The sequence below is a fragment of the Melozone crissalis genome, unplaced genomic scaffold (genome assembly GCF_028551555.1).
Source record: "Melozone crissalis strain CALT ecotype California unplaced genomic scaffold, PUWL_Pcris_2 ptg000002l_1, whole genome shotgun sequence".
In the NCBI taxonomy this organism is placed as follows: domain Eukaryota; kingdom Metazoa; phylum Chordata; class Aves; order Passeriformes; family Passerellidae; genus Melozone; species Melozone crissalis.
Window position 1 is genome coordinate 23,268,236 of NW_026535780.1, and position 25,069 is coordinate 23,293,304.

Here is a 25,069-nt window from a genome sequence, read left to right on the forward strand (position 1 = left end):
TGGATTTCTGAAGCACAGGCAAGCAGGGGACTTGCTAGCTCTGTTGGTTAATGCCGAGGTTGTGGGTTCCATCCCTGGATGGGCCATTAAGAGCTGGGCCCGATGATGCTTCCCAGTCCCTTCCAGCTCAGATGACTCTGTGACTCTCTGAATGCAGTGTCAAGTTGTGTGGATGCTGTGGAACAAAGAGAACTTCTGAGAAGATGTAGGGAGTAGTTTTATGAATATTTGAAAAATTCCTTCCCAGTTTGAAACACAGGGTCTTTAAAAAGGAGGAAAGACTGCGAAGGGCCCTTAAAGTGAAACACAGGAGTATCTATTGATGGGATGAAGAAAGCAGTAGTGTCAATGAGATGTGAAGAAAATGTTTAAAATAAAAGGAGTAGAGTTTATCTTTGTCCCACTGAATTTGAATGAGCTGTCAGATGAGCAAGCCATACCTAAGGCAACTGGAAAGGGTGAAGCAAGATGATTTGTATCAACAAATAGTGCAAACATACAGAGCAGGGTTGAGGAGTGGAACAAGTAAGGGCTAAAGACCTGACATCCACATAAGGCACGTTTTAGGAGGTTTTATCTCAGATTATCTTTAGTCAGTTCCCATGAACTAAGCAACTATGAGCAGCTGGAGGATCTGAGTGCTCCTGGAACGTATCTTTCTGGCCTGGGTCTTCCAAAAAGAATCTAGTTCGTGTATTCTGAGCCTCTGGTGTGAACCAAAGCATGATAAGTTGGGAGAACCAAATGATTCACCTCAAATGTGAGCTTCTGATCCAAACTGAAGCAGCAATATATGGCTTTCAAGTTTGTTCTTCCCAGGATAGAGTGTCTTTGCTGGACAGAAGTGGAGGATAAATGTGTGAATTGCCAGAGCGTGCATCATAGCTGAATTAAAACCTTTTTATTTTATTTTCCCATTTCTTGTTATGTATTTCTGGAAGTTTAATTGTTGTTTGCACCACATTTTAAAAAGTAATCTCTCTGGCACACAGATTTTCATCACAGTCAATTGCTTGAGCACAGACTTCTCCTCACAAAAAGGAGTAAAAGGGCTTCCTTTGATGATTCAGATCGATACTTACAGCTACAACAACCGCAGCAATAAACCTATCCACCGAGCCTACTGCCAGATCAAGGTTTTTTGTGACAAGGTAAGTGCAAAGCACAGTTACCATGGATAAAGGAGGAATCTTGTTAGGCAGTTTATTGTTGCTGTATTTTAGACCTAATTAAATGCTGTTTCTTTCCTTAAAGAATTGTATTTCATCATAGCACTTGGTCCAGCTGTATCACAAATCTAAGTGATTATCATGTCATTAATTTACTGCTTTGCAGCCTTTTTGGCCCTGATTTCTCAGCTTGTGAGCAATAGTTGGACTGTTTAAGGATAGCATGTTACAGGTCATGATTGTGGAATATCAATAAAGTAATAGAAAATGCAAATGCAAGTATCTCTATTTGGAAGGTCAGTGCTGATCACAGGCTCACTCACATAAGTGGTAGTCTGCTGATGTCCTCCCTTCTGACAGCCCGGATAGATAGATAAACTTCATATCAGTTTCTCTGACAGAAAAAATGCTCTTTCAGTGAGGGTCTGCCAAGCTCCCTTATATAATGCAATGGAAACCAGCAAATTCCAGTGACACAGCTGATGGGTTTTCCCCCTGCTTTGCTTGCAGTTATTTTAGAAACTCTTATGTTGCTAGGATTTTCTTATCAAAAGTAAAATACAAAAAATATATTAGCCATTCCCATTTTGTAATTCAGTCACTATTTTTTGTGTGTGTTCACACCCTCTTAAGCAAAATTTTGGTTTTTTGCTGTAGGTATGACTGCTCCTCTGTGGAGACTAGTAAGATGTTTCAGCACCATACATAGATCATGCCTGAATGAATTAGACAGTGTCATGGTCAGCAGTGTATATCACCAGATAGAAACAGTTCCTCAGAAATGTCAGTGATGATACTTCAAAGAGAGTGTGACCACTTTTCAGTTTTGTTTAGCATCTGTCAGCTGATGACTTTCTCCATGCCGAGAAACATCTTTCATAGGGGAGCTGATGCCTGGATTCTAGTCAAGGTTCAGGGATTCAGGATCCTACGTCTATTTAAGTGACTTGGAATTTTATCCAAATTAGTCTTGCCATCCTACAGGTGGGAATAGAAAGACAAAAGGCCATGCCCCAGGCAAAACATAACATTAACTTTTTAATTGAAAGGGTAAGAGTTCAACTGTTTCAGGTCTCTGTGTTGCTGCTCCTTCCCCCTTTTCAGTTCATTCCCCTGTTGCTGTTTTGACATCTTGAGGGCTGATCAGTCTGTTGTGTTAGTGGAGGAAAATCTTTGGAAGTAATGAATGTAAATGTTTGCACTGAGGTCTTCTTGCAGCCAAAATGCTATGCTTTTAATTGTAACTTTGAATGTCAAATATTGAGAGATTTGAAGCTACAGCTGGATCTTAAAAGCTCAGTAAATATCAAAGTAACAAGTCGTTTTCATCTACCTGTTTCTGAAGCGCAATTAGAAAAATTTGAATTATTTAAAAAAAGGAAGGAAATTCAGAGCACAAACTCATCAAGGGTGACCTCTAGATACAACTGGTGGAGATTTTGAATAATAAATGTTCATTGCAGCTATTGGCTTAATTGAAGCTTCAAGTATCCAGACGAAAAAGCAGGAAATGAATGTTGAGTCTATTAATCAAAACTGTCTCAAAGTAGGAGAGATCACAGGGGTAGTTAAAGTGTTATACACATCAGAAATTGGAAGTGGGAACTGAAGGGCTCAAGGGTATTGATAATAGGCTGTATATGTGTTTAATATAAATATATACACACATGTAGAGCTTTTTAAGTGTGAAAAGTGCAGGTGTGAAAGTGACTTGAGCAAATGAAAATTATTGAGGTCAATGCACATGACAGTTTGTGCTAATTTGCACTTGGTAAAAGACAAATTCTTGCTTGTCCCCAAACTTATGTTGCCAGATCTTTACCAACATCCATTTGTCACAGGGCTTTTGTAAGTAAATAAATATTTGGAGAATTTCCACTTGCTGGTGGCACTGGGAGAATTCAATGTGCTCAGAGGAAGGTAGCTGGTGTGGCTGGGTCAAAATAAACCCCTGGCTCTGGTTAAGGTGGTGCTAAATGGTTGAGTTTCTCTTGCTAGCCTGGGGCTCTCCCCCCAGTGACATGGACAAAGCTTGCTGCCTCCTTGGGGAAGGCCATGAAGCTGTGACTGTTATTTATTGCCTACCTCCTTGTCCTGATGAATTGAAGAGGTACTATAGGAACATAAAAAAAACCACTCAGCAATCATATAATGATCTTTATATATTCTGAAAGTGTGAACTGCTCTGTTATGCCCCAATCTGACAGCCTCAAAGAGAAGCTGATGACAAAAGTACCTGATTTATTACAATCACCTGGCCTGGTGGAACTGCACAGTAAATTCCTCTTCCCTAAGTGTGAAATGTTTCTCATTCTGCAACATGGAAGAAAAAAATGTTTCTGTCTCTGAGGTGTTATTAAAAATGTTTCTTTCTGTAGTGGTGGTGCATCTTTAGAACCAGTGGATGTATTTGTATATTCACTTAGATAAATCACAGGTGGAGGTGTCCAGTTTTTAAGAACATTCACTGACAAATTAATGTCTTGTAGCTGCAACACAGCGTAGCTGTTGTGGAAAGAGTTATCTTTGAAGAAATAAATCTGCATTTAGCTATGTGGTACATATTATATATATATAAATTAGTATTTATTCTGGCAATTCCTTCATTTTAATATTAGTTTACATATAAACTAGAGAGAAACATGAACTAACATCCAGTATGTGCTTTGTGACATAAATGTATGGAGATAAATGTTGCAAAGGCTGTAAATGTTACTTAACAAATTTAACTTTACCATACTCCCTATTTGTCATCCAATCTTTTGCCCATGTTTGTTTTTCACTAGGCAATCTTCAAAGCATTTGTTACAGTCCACATCTTGTTTTGTCAGTGCTAATTCTCTGCCTTGCAGTCATCAGTGCAGATCACTGATGCTGCATTATAAGTTTATCTAATTTTTATTCCTTAAGTAGGTTGTCAGGGAAACTTGCTACCAGGCCTATTTATATTTATATATTGCACAATGTTTAGCCACTGTGTATGAAAGAACTGGGACTTCAGAGCTACTTGATTTTCTACATGTGATTATCTGCTGAAAAGAAGCAGAACTTGACTTGGCAAATACCATAAAATTGATCCAAAATAAAATAAATTAATCCAGTTTTATTTAACCTGAAAAATACATGTTCTTTGGAATATGTGCAGTTCACACGTCCTTGTTTTTGGTGTGGATCATCATAGAGAAAATGGATTATCATAGAGTATTTAGAAACTCTAATTGACTATTAATCTTCAGCTTTGGAGAGAGCTTCTATTTCCAGGCTAAAGCATTCCACATCTCATTGGGCAGGCACACAGACATCAGCCTATGTCTATGTGCCTGCCCAAAGAGATGTGGAATGCTTTAGCCTGGAACTAGAAGCAACAGTACATATGAGCATCAGTGTGGTGCAAGACTTAAGTTTAAAGATTAGGAAGAAAATACTTTGAGTCAGCTGAAATTCGTAAGCTGCATTTTGTTAATAATTAGTAGCAGAAGTACTCCTTGCATTTATACAAAGCCCAGATATCAATGAAAAAATTAAGAACTCAATTATTTCACTTGTTGCAGCATAGTTTATAGTCCCCAGTAGAAAGGTAGTTTCTTTTGTCCTGAAGAGATGTGCAAACTGTGCTTTATTAGGTATGTGTCAGATGGCTCAGCTCTCAAAACTATGCAGCAGAAATGCTCTAGTAGGCAAAAATAATTTTGTGGTCTCATCCCTGTGACTATGACATCCATTCTGTAGGCTGGGCTGGCCCTGCCCTGTGGGCTGCTCCAAGCTCAAAAGGGCTGGTAGGTAGTTTTGTGGGTATTGCAGTTGCCACATTTGTGAAGTGACTGTGGCACAAATAAACGCTGCTAGATGGGAATGACTGCCCAGCCCAGGGATTGCCTGCCCCTCAGAGATCTTGGGCTGTGTTGCCTTGAATGAATGACTGAAGAGAAAGCTGTAAATTGTCACCGAGTTCATGGTTACAAAGAATATTACAGAAAATCAGTAAAATATATTTTTTTTAATTATGTATAAAAGGCTGGGTCCTCCTCAGTTTCTGCTTTCCTGAGAGAAAACTCACACTTGGTGCTGTGTGTGAAGTACTTTGATGGTTCATCCTGTTTCCTGTGAGAAACAGCAGAGTGGCAGCACCGAGTGATAGGTGTGGCTGCGGCCACCTGGCAGAGCCCTTTGTGCTGCACAGGTTTCTCAGGCTGTGCTTTTTGCTGAACAGGGCTGGGATGTGTATTTTTGCTCCTTTCTTACAAAGAACAGGTGTCTTTAAAGGTTACAAATGTACCTCTAGAAACAATTTTGATAAGTGCACAACTCTCAATCCCTTGGCTTCTGCGGTTGAGGTTGGTGAGTGACAACTGGACTGGGACCTGGTCTGGAGGCAGTGTTTCTGTTTGACACATTCATGTTTTCCTAAAGAGCTATTTCTTCCTCCAGCTCTTTCAGTCTCTGGAAATCTACTGATAGATCACAGCCAGGAGTACATCTTTCCTTGCACTCTTTCTAAACTTGGTTCATTGACTCATGTGTGAATTTTGCCATCTTGAGTGGGTGTTTTTTGCTTTCCTTACCTCCCTCCTCTCCCTTTCTATTCAAGAAACTTCTAATTTTAATTTGGAAAAAAATTCTGTAATCTTGCATGCCAACTGCCTGGGAGCAGATGGATCTTCATTACCCTTCACAATGTGATAGGCATTATTTATAAAGTAAATTAGGAGAACTTCAAAGGAGGTGTTGCTGCTTTTTATGCCAATAACAAGTTTTATTTTTTAAACTTGTTGAGAGTGTATTTACATAACAGAAGCCTGCAACTTCCCAGGAGTTCCTGGTGCCTAATAGGGCAGTGCTACATTGCTTTCCTATTTCTGGAGAGCTTCTCCCAGTTTGAAATGCCTGTATTTTTCTGTAAGAACCCTTGCAATGTTGGCAAGCTGTCAGCACAGCCTTTTTGGACTGTCAGTTCTCAAAGGCTCTGCACAGCTGGCTACAGTGCAGCCACCCCCAGACAAATTGGGTGGAGGAGAGTTTAGGGAAGACCTCAGCACAGACATTATGTAAAATGATAGCAATCCTGCAGGTGTTTTATGCCATTACATACACAAAATATTTGGCCTGAGCACTCTGTCCATTGCAGAGACACTGGGCTTGGGATGCCCTTGGGATGCCCTTTGCACAAGCTGTGCTGGCATCAGTCCTGCTACAGACTGCACACTGCCTGTCCTGGCTCCTCCAAACCAACATATGGATATGTTCCTCTTGCTGTCTGCAGCTCTGGGAGCTACTGGATGTGCCAGCTGAGTCTCAGGCACAGGTGATCCATGCAAAACCTTCCCAACAGACTGGACAGATCTGTCTTCAATGAAGTAACCAGTTTCTCTTTTAGCATTTCTGTGTGTCTGATGCTGTAGTTCCAGGCATTGCAGAGTACAAAGCTCATGGTGGTTCCTCTTTGGGTAATATCTGTTTGTTATCTTTCTTGCATCAGGGAGCAGAAAGGAAAATCCGAGATGAAGAGAGAAAGCAGAACAGGAAGAAAGGCAAAGGCCAGGCATCCCAAGCCTCATGTAATAATGGTGAGTGAAATGGGCCTTTCTGGTCTGGGGCTAAGTCACGCTTACCATGCCTCCCTTCACAACTCTGTGCTTTGTGATCCACCTAGCAGCTGAAGGGAAGTTGAGTGCACTCCCTCTGCAGAAAAAGAGTGATATCACCTTCTTCAAAACAATGGCTGACCTGGATTCCCAGCCCGTTCTCTTCATACCGGATGTTCACTTTGGAAACCTGCAAAGAACTGGGCAGGTAGGAAATAATGAAATGAGCAGGTGCCCACTTGCCACCTGGCTGCCTCTGCTCTGGGGCAGGTTTTGGGAAGTAAATAGCTGTTCCTGGGGGCCACTTGTTTCAGCTCTCATTTTGGTAAATGCAGTTTTGGCACATCACTAATAGAGGACCTTAGAAAAGGCAAGTACCTTTCTGAGTTCTGGGTGCAGAGGAGTTTATACTTCTTTGACAACTGACCAGTTTTGTTACAGTACTGTCATTCTTTTGCTTTCAAGTGTAAGGTTGATTTGTGACTGAAACACAATCTGGTTTTGAGTGTACTCTCTGGCTTGATGAAATGAAGTGCCACCTTGTGGTAGCAGAGATCCCCCTCCCTGTCACAGCTGAAAACAACGACCAAGCTCTTACCCGTGTAGAAAGGTCAATAGTAGGGTCACTAAACACCACTACCCGTTTTCTGTCAGCATCACTTAGAGATCTGGAAATTCCTTGAAAAAAATATTTTCACTCTTCCAAGTAAAAACTCTGTCATGCTAATGTTAAATACTCAGTATTGGTAGTTATTATCATTAGTAAACATAAGTCTTTCCTAACTTGGCTCTTTTCTATTTTATCACCTGCTGGGAAGTTGAAAGCCTGAACTGGAGGGTCAGCTCTGACAACTTTTTTACTATGAACGTGTTATTCATTAACATCTCAGGGAGCAGAATGAGACAGTTATGCATATGTTTATTAAGACAAGTAGTTAATGAGGAAATCTAATATGCATTGTGGGAATCCATAAAAATCAGAAAGTTTTAGGAAGGTTGTTAAAAGGACAGGCCATTTGGAATTGTCAATTTTGAAGCAGTGAGAATTGTGGTTGAGCAAAGCACAAAGAGCACAGACATTGTAATCACAGCTGTCACAGGCTTACTCTCCCAAGCTGGAAAGTCGCCCACTCACAAATCAGTGTTGGGTACCTTCTGTCCTCATGGCTTTCAAACCAAAATGGGGATTTGTTTCAAAACAGGAGACGGTAGAAACATTCCTTAATATATATAATCCTGTAAATAATTTTCTAAACTAACTGGAAGATATCCCCATTTCCTAGCTCTTAGGCAATGTTCAGCCATGTCTTTTATTGCTGTAACTCATAGTTACAGCCCTCAGCTTTGCACACACACACCTCTGAGCTATTTTCATTGCATAGTTTCAGAAGGGAAGGCTCCCAGTGAGAGCCAAGTGTGCTCTGAGCCAGTGCTAGAGACCTGCCTGGGGTGGCTTGCCCTGCCCTGCCCAGCTCAGCAGCTGCAGGGCTGCTGCGCTTGTTGGTGCAGACCTGCAGTGTGGGCACATTGTGAGGAGTTTGGTTGAGTGTTCTGTGAAGTGTTGGACAAGAGAGTGTGATTTTATACCTCCCCTGCTGCTGTCAGCTGCATTTGCTGCTGCTGTAAATTTGGTCCCGGTGACTTTCAGCTACGTGGATTTCCACAAAACTGGACTTGGGCTTCTGCCCACAGCTGTGCAAAAAATGTTCAGCTGTACCTTTAGTAATTGTATTCCCATTAGGCCTGTAGTTTAATCTTGTTCTTTATAGTTTAATTAGATTTTCAGACAGTATTAAATACATACAAAAGCTTTTGAGTGTTGTGGCTTAAACTGTATTAAGGGTTATTTAGGTGAGTAGCAATCTGATTTAGAGGATTGTAAAATAATTGGGAAAATGATATAAAGCAGGGAAGAGGGTAATGTCTCTCAAATAAACTTTGATATATTTCCAGTAGATGATATTCAACAACAGTTTCTCTAAGCCACACTTCTTCCAGATAACAGTTTTGAACTAGAGGTGTTTGTGTTTTATAGGAGGAAAAGGATTTTTAACATATGACAAACTGCAAAAACTTGTTGTCTTTTCTCCCTTTTGAAGTTATTCTGTTAAGCAAGTGTCTGAGTTTTGGGAATAATTGATTTTTATTTCCATCCTTCTAGGTTTACTACAATACAGATGACGAGAGAGAAGGGTAAGATATTTATTGTTTCACAAGCTTTGCAGTTAACATTTTAAACTCATAGAAAGTTGATACAAAATATGAAATCAGATAAAACTGACCCCTTTCTCCCCCTTCCCTCATGTTCTCCCATGTAAACTGTTTGCTTTTTATGTCTGTATTTTAATACATTTCCAAGTAAAAGAGCCCTAAGGTTTGATACAGGAAGAGGACAATATATTTGATAATGAAGTAAGCATCTATTTAAGCATGAGGGTTCTCAAATAACTTAAAAACTGGGAATTTTTAATTGAAGCACTGGACTTCACTGCATTCCTGAAAGCTGTTTAGCAGTGCACACACGTGTATGCAACAAATACAGGAACTGCAGAGAGAATGGCCAAGTGCCAGAAGAGGAAGGCAGAAAGAGAAGAGAGAACCTGGGAAGGACAAAGGTTGGAAGTGGGAGCACTCCCGATCTGACTTTGGAGGGACTGGAAGAATTGATGAAAGTCCCTCTGATAGTTAGAGGTGCCATGAAATAAGGGTTTTAATATGGGCTGCTGAACTTCAGCCCACATTGTGTGCCAGCCCCATACTTTTATAAGTTGCTTGAATCCCCAAGTACACACCCTCAAGTTTGAGATTCTGGAGTAACATAACTGCTCCCATAAATCTGCAAAAAGTGACCTGTAGTAGGGACTGGCCAAGCACCTGAAGTCAACATTGGCTTGAAAACATGAGGCCCTTTTTATTTCTTTTTGAAACTGCTGCTCTTCATAAGGCTTACAGTGGAATTTGAGAAACAAAGGGGTTTATTGCATCAAGCAATAACCACCCCCCTTCCCTCAATATTTAAACAGTTAAGGGCCTTTGGGGTTTTTCAGATTAGTGTGTAACATTGGAACATATTTTCTTGTCACCTGTCCCAGCCAGTCAGTCTCAGCAACTGCAGAGGCCTAGATAGTTCAGATAAGCATCAAAAACTAAATCCTTGCAGTTTCTGCTTTTGGTGCTACATGAGTATCTAGTGGGTGTTTTTGCCAGAGTACAAAGTGAGTCATGACTGTTGCTGTTGTCTCCTCTCCTGCTGTGAGAACAGTTTTACTGTGACATGGTCCCTGTTTTGTGTATTCTAGTAGCAGTGTCCTGGTCAAAAGGATGTTCCGGCCTGTGGAGGAAGAGTTTGGTCCTTCCCCTTTGAAACAAATCAAAGAAGAAGGTCTGAAAAGAGGTAACAATCCATTCTTAGCAGTTAAAAATCATTCTGTGGGACTCAAACCCTCAAACTGGGAGGGGCAGGTGTGGTTTGGACAAAGTCAGTTGTAGGATGCAAGTGCAAATATGGGTAGATGGGAGAGGAGATCTTTGTATCTGCAGTCCATAAGGAGGCATTTTAACAAATGCTAAAAATTACGTCAGGAAAAAAAAAAAAGGACTGTGCTTTCTCAAGAAGGGATCAGGACACAAGTGTATAGAAAAAACTTAGAAAGTTTCTTGGTTCTTGGCCAAGCTACAAAGTTTATGAAAGTTCTAGTAGCAAATCTGTGATGGTCTATTTTTAACTTTTGCTCATCTTTTCTGTTCTGTCTGGGATCACAAGCAAATATGCAAGATGCATTGGGTCAAATACAGAGACCTTAACAGGCAAGCTCCTGCTGACTGCAAACTTAGATTGGGTGGAATAAAATCAGAAATTTCCTACCTTATTAGAAATATAAAACATGGAGAGACATCTTCCAGCAGATGTAACAGAATTGTTTAAGGGTTTGTTCCCCTTTACTGTTTTTGCTGCCCAGGTGGGTATTATTACAGTTGCAGCAGAGCTTTATAGAAATTGCTTCCCACAAGCCCGCATTTGCCAAGTTTCTCTGTTGGTTAGGGTGGTCTGCTTGAACCAGGGGAAGCATAGAAGATTATAGGATGGAGACTGATACCTTCTTGAAATAAATGTGAACATATGATTCTTTTAATTAAATCTTAAATTAATTATGTGAGGTTAGCACTGACTATGGACTTGTATTTGGTTGACTCAAGACCTTGGCCCAATTCACATTATCAGGGCTCTATCAAGCAGAAGATGACAGCCATGAGGGCTGTATAAAGAACTGTCATTTCCTACAATTTCACCTGGGCTTCCCAGCTGGAAGCCTAGGAAGTTGTCTGCAAGGAGGTATTGGTTTGCTTTGATTATTCCTATCCTTTGCTTTGGTTAGTTGTTTTGATAGCATTCAGGACTTGCAGGTATTTCAAGGATAAGATTAGAAAGAAAGAAAATTTAGCTGCTGGCAAAGCTATGTAAAATGATTAAATCCATGAGAGGCACAGAAGCAGAGAAGCTGGAGGATGCTGTCTTCACATCCCCTTCCTGTTCAGTGTTTCTCTCATCTTGGATATGCTGGCTGGAGGCCAAGGCTTTTCCAGTGTGGCCTTTGCCCTGGTGAACTTCCTGCCATCCGCAACCTTGCCTCTGGGATTGTGCTGGTGGGGTGCAGCTCAGCTGAGCCTACCCATTTGATAACTCTATCTTTGCCAGAGGATTCACTGGTATTAAAATGCTTGGGGTTTTTTTCCCCAGCCATATTGAAAGCCATATTGAAAGCTTCTTTTCTCAAGATTTATTTGGTACAGCAGAATCAAGAGTCCTAGAGAGCAGGTGTAGATGGGGTGCAGGTGTAATGTTTGAGAGGGAGCAGGTCTGATATGTGAAAATAGACATTAAAATATACATTAAAGGCAATGTAATCCCAAAGTGTCTTATTAGGAGAGCAGTGCAGGTAAATAGCAGCCAGTGAGGTGTCCAAGCTCCACTGAAGAACTGAAGTGGAAGTGTATGACCTCACCCCTACCTTCTGGACCTACTTGTAACACTGTATGGTGGAAGTAAAAATATTAAGGGGCAGCCTTCAAGAAAACAGGTCTGAAGGGATTTGCAAATGCTCTTTGTATTCTCACTCAGGTAGCTGCCTCTTTTTGAATTATTCTTTCATCTCCTTGACCTCTAAGGGAAGTCCAAGTGCCCAACACAGAAATGTGAAGTATGTTAATCTGTACCAAATGTGCATCACAGCTAGTTACTTGGCTAGACTTGGCTTTTTCCTGTTTTGAGTTCTCAGTAAGTTTTCAATTCACTTTCCCTTTCAGATTTCATAGGGAGTTGCAGTTAATTATAAATCCAGCAGCTGAATTATAGATCAGGTGGATTTCCAGTCCTGTAGTTCTCAGTTTCAAGAAAGTAATTTTTTTGGGTAGCTTTTGTCTCTTAGGAAAGTTATGTTGAACTACTCTGAAACATTTTGGATTCATAGCAAGCAGGATGTTGAGAGCCAGCCAAGGGAATTTGTGCCTGGGCAATAACGAAAACTCCAAATGTGAGAAAGGAAAGCTAAATTACAGCTACCAGCCCTTCTTTCCTTGACTAAGATGTGCCACATCTTTATCCAGAGACTACTTGACAGAGACTGTAGTCATTATTCATAGGGTGCCAGTCACAGCACTGGTAGTGCCCAGGCTCAGACCTTCCTAAAGCCCCAGGTCTTACTGACTTATTGTGTCCTTAATTTCATTTTTCCTTGTGTATGTTGTTAACAATTTAAAAAGAGGTATCTAACATTGTTCTTCTGCATTCACACATAAATCCTCAATTCGGGTGGCCTGGCTTCTAAAAGTCTCACTGGTGCAACAACATCCCTTTGCCCCTCAGCAATTTGATGTGTTGGGGCTATTTCTTAAGTAATTAAAGACAAATTTATCTTCCCCCATCTTATACAAATCTTTTTAACATCTAAAAAATATTAAGGTCTGCAGTAGTTTTTAGTGCTGGCAAGAAAGTTAAGGGCTAAGACCAGGCAGTAGATCAGACAAATTTGAATTTATCTTGTACCTTTCAGGCAAAAATAGCTCATTACCTCGTACAAGATCTCCCCCTTGTTCACCTCCAAATCTTTTAATTTGTACTATTAGAGTGAGCCCATCTAGACGCTGTGAATGTGATGACAGTAGGATCAGAGGACATGAGTTGTGTTACATGGTCACAGGCATTCAGTGGCAGTGCTGCTGCTGAGCCCAGTGGAGCCTTTGCAGCCCTTTTCCCTCCCCTTAAGCTGTGCCTCCCACTGTGGCTGTCTCTCTGCTGCTCTGCCAGCATGAAGCCTGTGGGGCTGCATGGTACACTGAGGCAGGGATCTGATGTGTCTGAAGAATAACTCAACAAAAGTGTTGTTTTTTCACTCGCATCTGCTGTTTGAGAGAGTTTTTCATCCAGGAAAATTTGTTGAGATGAGCCAGAACAAGAGGGTGTAAGGATACGGATGAGACAGGGACTTCCTAAGGCATCACTGTCACCAGAAGTCATTTGTGGAAGAGTACTCTACTAAATCAAAGCCAGGAGTTTCACACCTGTCAGGGTAAAGAAAAGCCTAACAACCCTCCCGTGTGCTTACTAATCCTCTCTCTGTGTGTGTGTAATGTTGCCTGGCACACCAAGCACAGCAGAGATGTAAAGCTCAGCACTGGGATTGTGTCATGTACCCAAGTTTAACCTTGGACCAAGTGATTTTTTTTCTCCTTTCAGATATATTTGTAATTGTTAAGGCTGGCAGAGCTCCAGGTGTTTGTAAAGCCAGGTGTTCCGGGACAACCCTCTAGTCACAAGGAAAAAGTTTACTAAATTAATATAAGTGTTAATACTGGTAAAATTAGTCCATTGAGTGAGAGCTTGTTCATGTGATTAAGCACATCAGGCATGGTAAAATTTAACTCCTGGTGTGGAATTTTGTTTTTCTTTTATGTTTTGACAGGTTAAGTTGTGACCCAAAGTTGTCTCTGCTTCTAACTCCATTGAAACAATGTTCTCAGGCCAGGCCCCAAGAGTTGCCAAAATATAGGTGAAAAGGATGTGGCTCTGCATGCTGTGGTTGCAGTTTCATGGCTCATATTTTTGAATTAAAGATGCAAAAAATCCAACATTGTCCTCCTGCATGCTTGGTTTTTAGGCCCAGTGAGGGAACTGAACTACCCATTATTTTTTTCCAGTCATTTCAAAACCTGGGCAAAGGAGCTACAATCCTCCACAAATGGGCCTGTGTCCATCCTGCTAGAGTCTTGGCCTGAGAATTAACTTTACACAATTACTTGTATGTGAAAAATACCATCAAATTTTTTGGTTCATCTGAGTGTCATCTATTGAGTTACATGGTGAAGATGTCTCTTGGACCGTGAGAATTTGCAGTTTCAAAAGATGCCCATTTCTGTATACTGCCCCCCCCCCCCCCCCAAAAAAAAAACGGGTTACCAATGTAATTTGTCCCACAGACATGACAGTGCATGTGTGTTTGTACCTCTTGTGCAGCAGTGCTATTTGAAAAGGCAGTTCATTTAGGAAACAAAATATATTGCAGAACCTGTCTTATTCAACCTGTTACTTATCAGTCATGTGAGATTATGCCTAAAATACTTTTCTAGTGTCTATGCTTACATGCTTTGTATACCTGTCTGCTTTGCTTCTGCCATGTTATAGCAAGGTTCCTCCATTTACCTGAACTGGTGTGAAGAAAGCAAAAGCTAAAGAGGGCAGGGCACTGTGCCTGTGGACAGCTAGCAGCTAACATCTGAGGGAGGAAGAGGAACAGAAATGGCATTTGGGTACCTAAGCAGGTGGGCACACTGGTAAATGCCTGCCTGCCAGCTGTGCTCTTGAATGTCTCCCCTGTAAAGTCTCAAATTACTTTGAATTCATTTTTTCCAGTGTTTAATTTCATACTGGTCAGGCCATTTGCAGTCATCCGCCCAGTAATGTCAGAGACAACTATTTCTTTACCTCTTCTTTGATTTTGCTCTCAAAGGCACAGCTAAAGGCAACCCAGACTTGCCTTTTTTGAATGTCCTTTCAAGCCTTTTAGATGAAACCTGGAGAGGTACAAGCCAAGACAGAGGTTTAAGAAGACCTAGATTGTGTGTTTTGTCCTATAACCAAGGGACAAGGCCCCAGTGCTTTTTAGCTTCTTTCTGTAAATGGAGATTTAGATTCTGGAAGATAGAGATTTTTCACATTAGATTAAATTTTCAATACTGTATTTTCAATGCAACTCCAATGTATTGTCCATGTCTAGATCACTGATAATATTAAAGGTACATCTTTTTAAGTGCAAACCATCTTCAGTGCTTCATTTTATCTGTCATGGATTAATATTTGTTTTTCTATTCAGTGTGGGGTATTTCATCTGTGCAATTGACTGAACCTGCTCCTGGTTTGATTTTTTTTTTTCCCTATTTCAGTGCTTTTGTATGTGAGGAAGGAGACAGATGAGGTGTTTGATGCTTTGATGCTGAAATCACCCACAGTGAAGGGGCTAATGGAAGCTGTAAGTATCCAATGTCCTCACATTGTTTGTCTTTCTTGGCAAGAAAATCTTGAGGCTTTCCATGTATTATTGACATAAACCATTATGTAAAGATGAAGTTATTCTCAAGTGCATTTAAAGCTTTTCTTAAAGCTTTCTGGAACCCTGAAATGCTGGCATTTTCCTAATTCAGTGTTATCAGCAGGTTACTGGTTTTAAATAGCATCACAGAGCTGATTATTGGACACCTGAGCTTTGAGGAATTGCAGTAGTTAACCAGTGTCAGGGAAGGAGAGAGGTGCAAGCTTCATTTTCTGAAATGCTTCTTTCTGAACTGATGTTTCAGAGCCTGTTGAATCTTTTCCTGTAATGCTTGTCAGTACATTCCCAGCCTGGTTTCCAAGAAGAGGCCCAAGGATGCAATGTTTCTGTGGGAATTTCATGTGGCCTTTGTGCAATTGCTGTTCAGCATGTAAGAGGCAGGTGCTGAGCCAGTGCAGACTTGTCATTCATATGTTGTCTCAAATTCCTTCTCTAGTCCTCACTTACAGCATGACCTACCTACCACTTGCCTCTTTGCTGCTTCTTTGAGTTGAGGTTTAGCTGTCATCATGAGAGTTGCTGTTTCCATGTTTAATCTTGTTTATATGAGCTGATGGCTCATGAAATTTGGTAAGGGAAAAGTTAAGAAATAATCATGTGTCTCACTGCTTCAATGGAGGAATGTGAGATTGACATGTGGGATGCTGAGTTGATTTCCAGCCTTGTTTACTTGTAGGGGAGAAGACGGAAATGGATGAAAATGCCCCTAGAGAACTCAGCCAAGTGCCAGAATGTGTATATTTATACTCTCCTAAAACCATCACAGTATCTTGTTACATTTACTGAACACTTTTAATGCAGTAAAGATTGAGTTATTTGGTCAGTATTTGGCCAGTAGCAGAAGGCAGAAAAAGATTTGTGGGTTAGTGAAGTTGCTTAAAGCACCTCTTTAGATGGGGGTATCTCTGAGGAGAGTCAGTGGCACGCTAAGGATGTCCTAACTGTGCTTCTGCTGATGCTGTTTGTTAGCTGTGACTGCAGCTCAGCTGTCAGGCAGAGCACATGGATAACAAAAACCAGGCTTTGCTTGAAGAGGCAGCAGTTTGATTCATGGTAAGCTGCAACACGATTTCATCTTGTCTTTGTATGGAAGTTAAAAGTATGTTATAATCTGTTCAAGCTAGCATGAATATTTTATCTCTAGTAGTCTGTGCCTCTCCATGCCTGTTCTCCAGCCACCATGTAACAAAAACAAAGCTGGTGCAGAAGCAGGAAGGGTTTCTGCATGCCTCAGTCAGTGCAGCTGCTGACTCACTGGCATGTTTTCGGCACCAGAGAAATCTGATCTGTTGTAAAATGTCCCAGTTCACTGGAAGGAACACATTCAGAAAATCTGAATTCTCTTTGGTAGGATATTGTGGATAAAACAATGCCAAAAAGCTGTCAAACTGCATATTCTTAAATATTGTCTCTACAGTCATTGCAGCAAATCATGTAATTTTGTAATTGTGCATGTCCTAAATGCGTCATTCTTTTCTCAGTATTAAGAATTTAGGAACTGAGCTTCTGAGTATTACAGAGCCTCAGATCTGAAAGGGAGCTCCAGTGATCCTCAGCCATACCCTCCTTCTCTGTTTATGGATTTTACTCTTTTTTTTTTTTTTTTGTTAGTCATTATTCCTGATCTTTGACTTCTCCCCTAACTTTCTGTTATTAATTATATGGTTTTCTCAGATCCTATGTTTATTTTATTCTCACATATACCCCCATTCCAAATTAACAATTAGATTCCTTTTCAGATACCTTTCTTTTGGCAAATATCTAGAGGTTTTGGGTTTCAGAAATGCAGCATGTCTCAGGAAGCTACTCATATGTTTGGTTTTTGCTAATCAGTCTTGATCAAGTGAAAATAGCAAAACATGACATATATGTGTGACTGACCAGCTCTACATCTTGATTTCAGCCTGATCCAAAGTCAGGATAACTGTGGATCTCAGTAGGTACCTCAGTCTTACATTGTGCAAAATTGCATACTTATTCAAATTACAGAAGGCAGTTCAAACTGGGAAATTCAAGCATCTCCCAAAATCTTTCAATAATTAAAAGTTAACAGCTGAGTTCAGTAGATCTAGCTTAGACTATTAGATACCTGCCAATATATACGTGATCTTCCAGCCAGTGTAGGGCAACAGACAGATTATTTAATAGAAATAAGCTGGCAAAGATGTTTTCCTACATGCCTTGACCCACCCAGGTATTGCCCTTTCTGGTCTGACTCCAGCAGAGAGCATTTCTGGTGGCTCATGCAATCAGAAAAACTTGCCATGCCAGGGGACTGCAGCCCAAAGGGACACCCAGACAGGTATTTCAGTGCCACTCAGAAGGCTGTTGCTCTGCTTCAGGCATCCTAACAGAAATAAATCTCTGCTCAGAAGATTGACAAATGGAAAATTGAGATGATAAGAAAAATACTGCTCCAAATAAAGACACCTTTTAAAAATTTAATGTAGCCTGCTTGGGTTCAGGTGAGAAATCCTGTAGTTTTGTATGGAAGTTGGCAGTAAAAGGTGGTCCTCCTGTGCTGGCAGCAAACACTCTGAGAAGAGGGTGTTAAGTGAGATGCCCTAGCAGATGCTTGCCCTGTGCTTTCTCCAGTTCTGCATCAGGACTTAGCACATTTGTACTGGAGAGGGAGGCTCTCCCATACCCCCACTTTAAGCCTTGCTTCCACAGCTTGCTGTTTGGTATAATTGATTGAATCCCAGGGGTTCCTGAGAAATGTGCTTATTCAGTCAGCTGGAAGTCTTTTGCAAAGCTCAGTAATCCCTGCATGTTATATAAATCCTACACCTGTCATAGGCAGTGTGACAGGCAAGGCTTTCTCAGCCCAGCCTCTCATAGTTTATGTAGGAAGTGGTGTCCCAGAGTCCCAAACTACTTTGAGCAACATTTGGAATGCATGAGTGTTAGGTATGCCAAATATCCCAGGGAAGATTTATGCTGGAATCTGCAGAATGCTGTATATTAGCTGCTATTAAGCCTCCTTGGCAAGAAATGTTTTGCTCAGCTTGTTTATTTGCATGGAGTCAGTGAATAGTGTCTTCAAGTGCTGGTCTTTACAGTATCACTGGGCATCAGAGTTAACAACCCAGAGAGGGAGATCATTTCCTTGTGTTCACACACTTGTGACACTTTCTGCAGTTTTGGGTTGCCAGTTTTTCTCCAATGCCTGTTACAAAGGATTTTTTTCAAATGTCTGATGAAATTCATCCATTTTTATTATTGCTTTACATGAAAACCTAAAATTAGGGGTACAACAGAAGCACAGATACAAAAATTCAACACCAGATTGTTTATCTGATGCCATTCTGTTCATGATAAGCAAGACCAGAGGATAATAAAGAGTAAATGCACAGTGAAACATGCTGGTGCAAGCAAAACTGAAGTAGCAAATGTCACCCAAATTCAGTTTGTATTTTATTCTCTGCAAGGTGGAAAACTTAGGGAGTGGATGGGTCTATTGTACCCCATCAGTTATTCCCCTTTCTGTTAGCCACTGATGTATGCTAATAGTCAGAGGACACTGTTTTCAGTGTATGAGAAGTTTTATTGGTTCTTCAGAATCTTGGAGTTTTGCTATAGAATGCCAGTCAGGCTGATAGCCTTGTGCATTATTAGGGGTAGTTTTAAGTACAAAATTGCATCTGGGCTACGATGACAATTATACTATTATAGGTGCTGTAGACTAGTGTAGGCTAATTAATTCTCTCTTTCAGAAAATCTTGGCCGTCTGGATGGGAGCCGTGCTTGGTGTTCAGCCTCTTTGAATCTGTCCTCAGTGCTGAGTTTATCCATTCCATTTTCTCTTTTGTGATAATTGCTTTAATGTACTTCCTAAAATACCTTTTCTCAACAGAACTCTGAATGCCAACACAAAGAAAGGATTTTACAGTGCCTGATGTTTGTCAGTCTTTAAATGGATTTTTAATTATGCATTTCAGTTCTCTAATGCAAAAGATAAGTAGTCAGCTATTTAGCTGCAACTTCATTTCACTTGGGAAGAGCTGGACACTTACTTTGCTTGGCAATAGAACAACACAAAACATTAATCACTAGGGGGAAAAAAAGTAATTTTTCTGTAACTATTTTGCCTTTTGGGACAATCCTCTTCTAAAATGTGAACTGTGAGACCTGTTCCCTCAAAGAAGAATCATAATTTGGAAAGCAAACCTGGCTCAGATGAAGGGCCCAGGGACACCATAAGCACACCACAGACTCACTGCAGAATAGACATCCCAAAAAGTTACTAGTACACTGCTGCAAAGCAATGCCAAAGCACCCATGTGAAGTACTTGTTGGCATGGGTAATTTGTCAGCTAAGTAGTTCTTCCTTCTAAAGTTTTACTGTATTTTCTGCTTTATTGTTTTAGTTGCTTTAGTAAGAAGTTTATTTTACAAGTTCTTTACCTTGATAACACACTTCTCTGTGACGTCTCATCTTGTTATCTATACACTCAGATGATGTTTTGTGAATCAGTGTTTTCATTTTGCTACTGTAAAATGAAAACTTCTGTATTGTTGGGAAGGTGACTCAGTCACCTTCCCAACAATACAGAAGTTTCTTAGTTCTGTGTGTTTGATGTTGGTAGCCCTCCCACAATTAAAGGTACCTTGAAGACACTTCAGACAGAAGTACCACCATGGAGAGTCCTTGAAATGTCTTTGAGAAATAGAAATGTGTACGTTTTTGTTATTCCATCAGTCCATCAGCTCCTGTTGGGTTGCCATGTGTCTGCCTTCTGCCTGGTGGGAGAAGTCTTTGCTTCTATGAGCCAAAAAAAATCAGATTAAGAAACAACAGAAAGATCAGATTGAAATTCCCTGGTAAAATCTGAAGCTGGGAAGAACATTGACTCTTCGGGCAGAGCACTAGGAGATCCTGGGGCAGTTCTGATGGCTCACACCCTATGAAAACTATAGTATCTGAGTTTCTGAATGGAGACAATTGTGAGTTTGGATTAAGCTGCTCAGGATTCTTGCTCCCCAAGTCATCCTTAAATGAAAGCATGATATGGTTGTAACAGACTTTTCTCTATAGCTATCCTGTCAAAGTTTGCAGAGATTTTGTTTTAATGTCTTATGTAAGGTAAGAGGTGATATTTTTATATTTCTCATTCATCTTTAGTGATATTTCTTTTATTTTTATTATTTCAGATCTCTGAGAAATATGGGCTGCCAGTTGAAAAGATTGCAAAACTTTATAAGAAGAGTAAAAAGGGGTAAGTTATTTACCTTCCTAAGGATCTATTGCAGGATCCTTTAGAAGTAGTCACAGATCCCAGTTATACCTGGGGCCTCATGATGCTGGGCAGCACAAACTCTTTCAGGAGACAAACCCATGTGCTTGAAATCTTCATGTCTATGGAGACTGTAAGGGATGGCAGAATAGGAAACATGGATCTCCAATCTGTGTCTGACCAGTATTCATAAGCTTACTGTGAAGGAAAGGTTTGTGGATAAGATATGTGGGTAAAGTCTGTTTTGTAGGCAATATGCTTAATAACCTCGTGGAGGGCCAGCATGGGAAATGCTGCCTTTGCTGTGAATGCAGTGTGGAGTTTTCCTGCAGTGTTAGGGAGAAGGCCACTGTCTTACTCTGAAAGACAGGCAATGTTTGCTGCAGCCATTTCAGCTGAATAAATTTAGACATGAACATCACAGCTGGACTTTTAGAATAGCTAGGCTTCTGCTCCTTGCCATAAAACTAAATCTCTCCACTTCAACTGTTTTTTAAAGTTCTATTTAACCACAATATTGTAGCAATATAATTTTAAACCAGTAATTTATTTTCAGCTGTAACTAGCTTAGGGCATTGTTGTCTGGGAATTTCTTTAGCTTTTGAGAAGACAGGTGAAACTTCTCATGTTTTGCTTCTTTCTAAGTGACAGAAGAAACACTTGGAGGTAAAGAGTGAGGAAAACACTCATATACACTTGTAATTGTACATTACACAATTACACAATTGTGTAGTCATTGTTGATAGTCTCACATCTAAGCTGAGTTCTAAGTCTGTGAGCTGTGTGCAAAGCACAAATTCCACTGCTTCCCTGTGCTTCCCTCCCACCACAGAGGTGCAGCGGCTCACATGGTGTGTCTGAGGAGTAGCACAGATGTGTCCCTGTGGGAGCCACCACCAGGCACGGGAAGCACCAGCTGGCTGGGTCTGCCAGGGATCTGAAGTGCAGCCCATCTGTAGGTAGCCTAAGTGTGTTAGCATCCCAGCACTGGCATGTCCCTTAACTGCTCTGGCAAGGAGCAGCCTCTAATCCAAAGACTACAAGGGACTACGGGGCAGATCTTGCTGGTGATTCCTACTGGTGAGCCTGTACTGGCGTGTGCTGGAGTCTGGTTTTGTGTTGTAGAGAAGCAAGTACACGTGGCAGAGTGTAAAGCTTTTCCTTTCAGTGTTCTGGTACATAAAAACATTGATTTCTGCCTTTGTCACCAGCATCCTGGTAAACATGGATGACAACATTATTGAGCACTACTCCAACGAGGACACATTCATCCTGAACATGGAGAGCATGGTTGAAGGCTTCAAGATCACACTGACAGAGATCTAGCCTCAGGCAGAGCCATTTTTGTAAGGAACCACAGCATTTCATCCTTCTTGGAAAGCAGATTCCCCATAAACTTGACAGACATTGATCAGAGAAACTGTTACAAGACTGCATTGAAAATACTGTCCATTCTGCACATCTGCAGCCCCTGCAGATATAGCCTTGGGTTTGTCAAGGACAAGGCCATTCACAGTAACCTGGTCCCCTATTTATTGTTCCTCACTCTCTAGTGTACAAGCAGTTACCAGCCCCCAGATTTGTAACCAGATGACCCACTGCAAATGTGAAATGCAGCATTTTAATCCATACTTCAGTGTGGATAAGCTCATTCTAAAACACATTCAGTAACTATGCTGGTCTAATTTCAGAAATCTGGTATAAATCACTTTACCAGTAGTTGACTCTGTCATTGCTAAAAATCTGTTGCAGTGCTAAAGATGGGCAAAGTGGCTGACAATTCACTTGCTCAGACTGATCCATATCTCTCTCTACTGTATAGTCTTGCCAAATACCTCTGGTAGTTCTCAGCATGTAGCAATGAGGACTTGTAAGTAAGGCATTCAGCTACAAATGTAACTTGTAAGTAAATGGTAAAGAAACCATTTTAACCTTGTATATAATGTTTATAATATGCAATAATATATTTTAACTACTGTATGTGGGCATGTTTACTGCCACTATGTTTTTGTATGTATTTGGTTTAGGGTTTCATAGAATCTTTCTTAGAGGATTAAATTGCTGCAATCTGTTAAAGAGTGTGTACTGAGAAGCTGATAACTGAATCTGTACTCATATGCTCCATCCTTGCTCACACAATTGTATATTGAAATATTAGAGCAGACTCTGCTACTGGGTCTTGGATGCTCTGGCATAATGGGGCCCACTGTAGGTGCCCAAGTCCCAGCTGTAGAACCTGAGTCTCCCATCCAGCTGGAACAAAATCCAAGAGACACCGTGTGTCTGCTGCCTGCTTTGCCAAGAGGTACAGAAGGGACTTCTTCCTGATCGTTTTCCTTTGATGAAGCAGAGGCTCCTAAAGTGGTATTTTCTCAAACCTGTGGTGGGAAGGTTCTTTCTGCAGCAGCCTGTGCATCAAAGCATTCCTCTAGACTGTAAGAAACAGGACTTCAGACTCTTCCTTTTAAGTGTATTTGCTCTTGTATCTCCATTGAATGATTCAGCTGTGATTCCTAGGACACTTGGGTGATGTATAAGCCTGGGCTTGATGTAGATATTTTATCAAACTGGAACAATTTTTCCACTGGAGGCTGAGTATCCCACAACTGAGGAGTGGAGATTGGTCTCTCTCTCAAGGGCTGCATCTGAACCCAAGTTGAACTACATGGTTATTCCATCAAATTCCACACCTGCCTTATGAATTCTGTGAAGAGATAAAGTTGTGCAGGCTAAACTCATACCAGGAAAGGGGTTCAAGGCCTGAATGTCCCTATGACATCCAAACCCAGCATCTCTCTCTCTCCATTCCATCTCCTCTGGCTGTTGTGGAGAGCTCCTCACTTAGCATATAATTCCATGAGTTTCAGTTGAATTTTATTCTCTACCACTGTGCATGGATGTGTGACAGACAGAAGTGGGGTCCTTTCCTACATGCAGCCTTTAGAGTTTATTCTTTTCTTTCTAAAACCTTTTCTCATTTAGTCACACAACCTTTATTATTTGGTGGTTAATGGCAGAAAGCAACACTGCCATGTTTAACAGGGCTCATGTGTGGAGCTATTTACATTCAAGTAAAGTAGCTGGGATAACTGACCAGTCTAATTTGGCCATATCTGCATGAATTGTCCTGTAAGTTCATGAACACTTTCTTAACTTCATTAGCAGTAGCATCCCATTAAAATCTCTTCTTTAATAGAAATGTTAAGTACATGTTGTTTCTGTGGGAGCAGAAACTATAAAGGGTTCAGGCTGGTAGCATCAGCACTAACATACCAAGAATTCACATATGCCTGTAAAGCAAAGTGTGTATTCTGTCTTTCTCCCACCCTTTTCTTTTGTCATGCACTCTTTCCCCTTCTGATGCAGAGTTCTGCTGTAATTTGCTTAACTTTATATAAAAATGCACTCCAGGAAAGATGCTCTTGCTATGCTGTTCAAGAGCAAACAATCTGGGAATACAAGAGATTTATGATGGTTCTGTTTGTTTCTACTTGGCTCAGACTGAGATAAAAAGTCTATGCTGACTTATCCCAGATAATTTTTTCTTAAAGAAAAAAATAGGACAGTTGATACAGGAAGCATTAGGGACCAGCACACAGGACTGGTAAGCAGTACTGTCAGTTCTTGTATTTCTCTGTTGGTGTTTGGAATCCTCAGAATATCATCTGGGATCTCTCATCTGGTCAAGATGTCTGGACAGATCTCTTGGGTGCTGCAGCATCCTGTGATGAGGAGCAGTGTAGGATCAGTGAGAAGTGCAGTGCTTCAGGAATACTGGGAGTTAAGGAGTTTTCCATTGTCATTTTAAGGGCCTTCAGTCAGCCACTGTCCAGAAAAGCAAAGTTGCTTCCAAGATTAACTGAAAGCTATTCTAAATACATCTCAAAGTGTGCAGATTCCTGATAGTAGAAAGCTAATACTCCTGCCTTTAGTTCCTCTTACAGTCTCAGTGAAGTTATCAGGAAGGTGACTAGATTGGTGGCAAGATTATTTTAAAACCACAACTAGAGCTAGGTAAGGATGATCATCCTTTACTTTATCTGCCAGGCTCTGAGGGCTTTGTTTCTCTGCTCCAGATGCAGGTGCCTCACAAGCACTGAGTATCCGTGCTGCACCCCCTTCAGTTGTAGTTGTAGCATCAGCTGCTGGAGGAGCACTGAACCTTGGATGCTGCTTGTGGCAAGCTCCAAGCTCTCAGGCTTCACCTTTTTGGTCCAAATCAGCCCATCAGAGTGGTGGGAAAGGGGCAGTAGTGGTATGAGTAATGCAAACTTCTGAAGCAGTGGCTGCCTTGTGCCCTGCTTGACTCAGATATCCTGAGGAGTACACAGTGCTTACATGTATATTGTTTAAAATATGCATGTTGCTTTTGTTTGATAAAAAAATATTGATTAATGCTGGGTCTTCCAAATATTATGAGTTAAATGGAAGTAGGATTTGTCTACTGTTCAGCAGGGGACAGGAATATCTGTCTTGCC

At 40.9% G+C, this 25,069-nt stretch overlaps 1 protein-coding gene across 1 annotated transcript in view; it reads left to right on the forward strand.

The window, feature by feature from the left end:
* GRHL2 (grainyhead like transcription factor 2) overlaps positions 1 to 22,413 on the forward strand; it is a 53,808-nt gene extending 31,395 nt beyond the window's left edge. Inside the window, exons 9-16 of the mRNA XM_054274778.1 lie at positions 993 to 1,151; positions 6,646 to 6,733; positions 6,820 to 6,959; positions 8,913 to 8,944; positions 10,051 to 10,145; positions 15,188 to 15,273; positions 20,509 to 20,573; positions 21,803 to 22,413. Coding sequence (XP_054130753.1) covers positions 993 to 1,151; positions 6,646 to 6,733; positions 6,820 to 6,959; positions 8,913 to 8,944; positions 10,051 to 10,145; positions 15,188 to 15,273; positions 20,509 to 20,573; positions 21,803 to 21,917 — 780 coding nt within the window. The 3' untranslated portion in view covers positions 21,918 to 22,413. The remainder of the gene's footprint in view (positions 1 to 992; positions 1,152 to 6,645; positions 6,734 to 6,819; positions 6,960 to 8,912; positions 8,945 to 10,050; positions 10,146 to 15,187; positions 15,274 to 20,508; positions 20,574 to 21,802) is intronic.
* Positions 22,414 to 25,069: the final 2,656 nt, after the last annotated feature.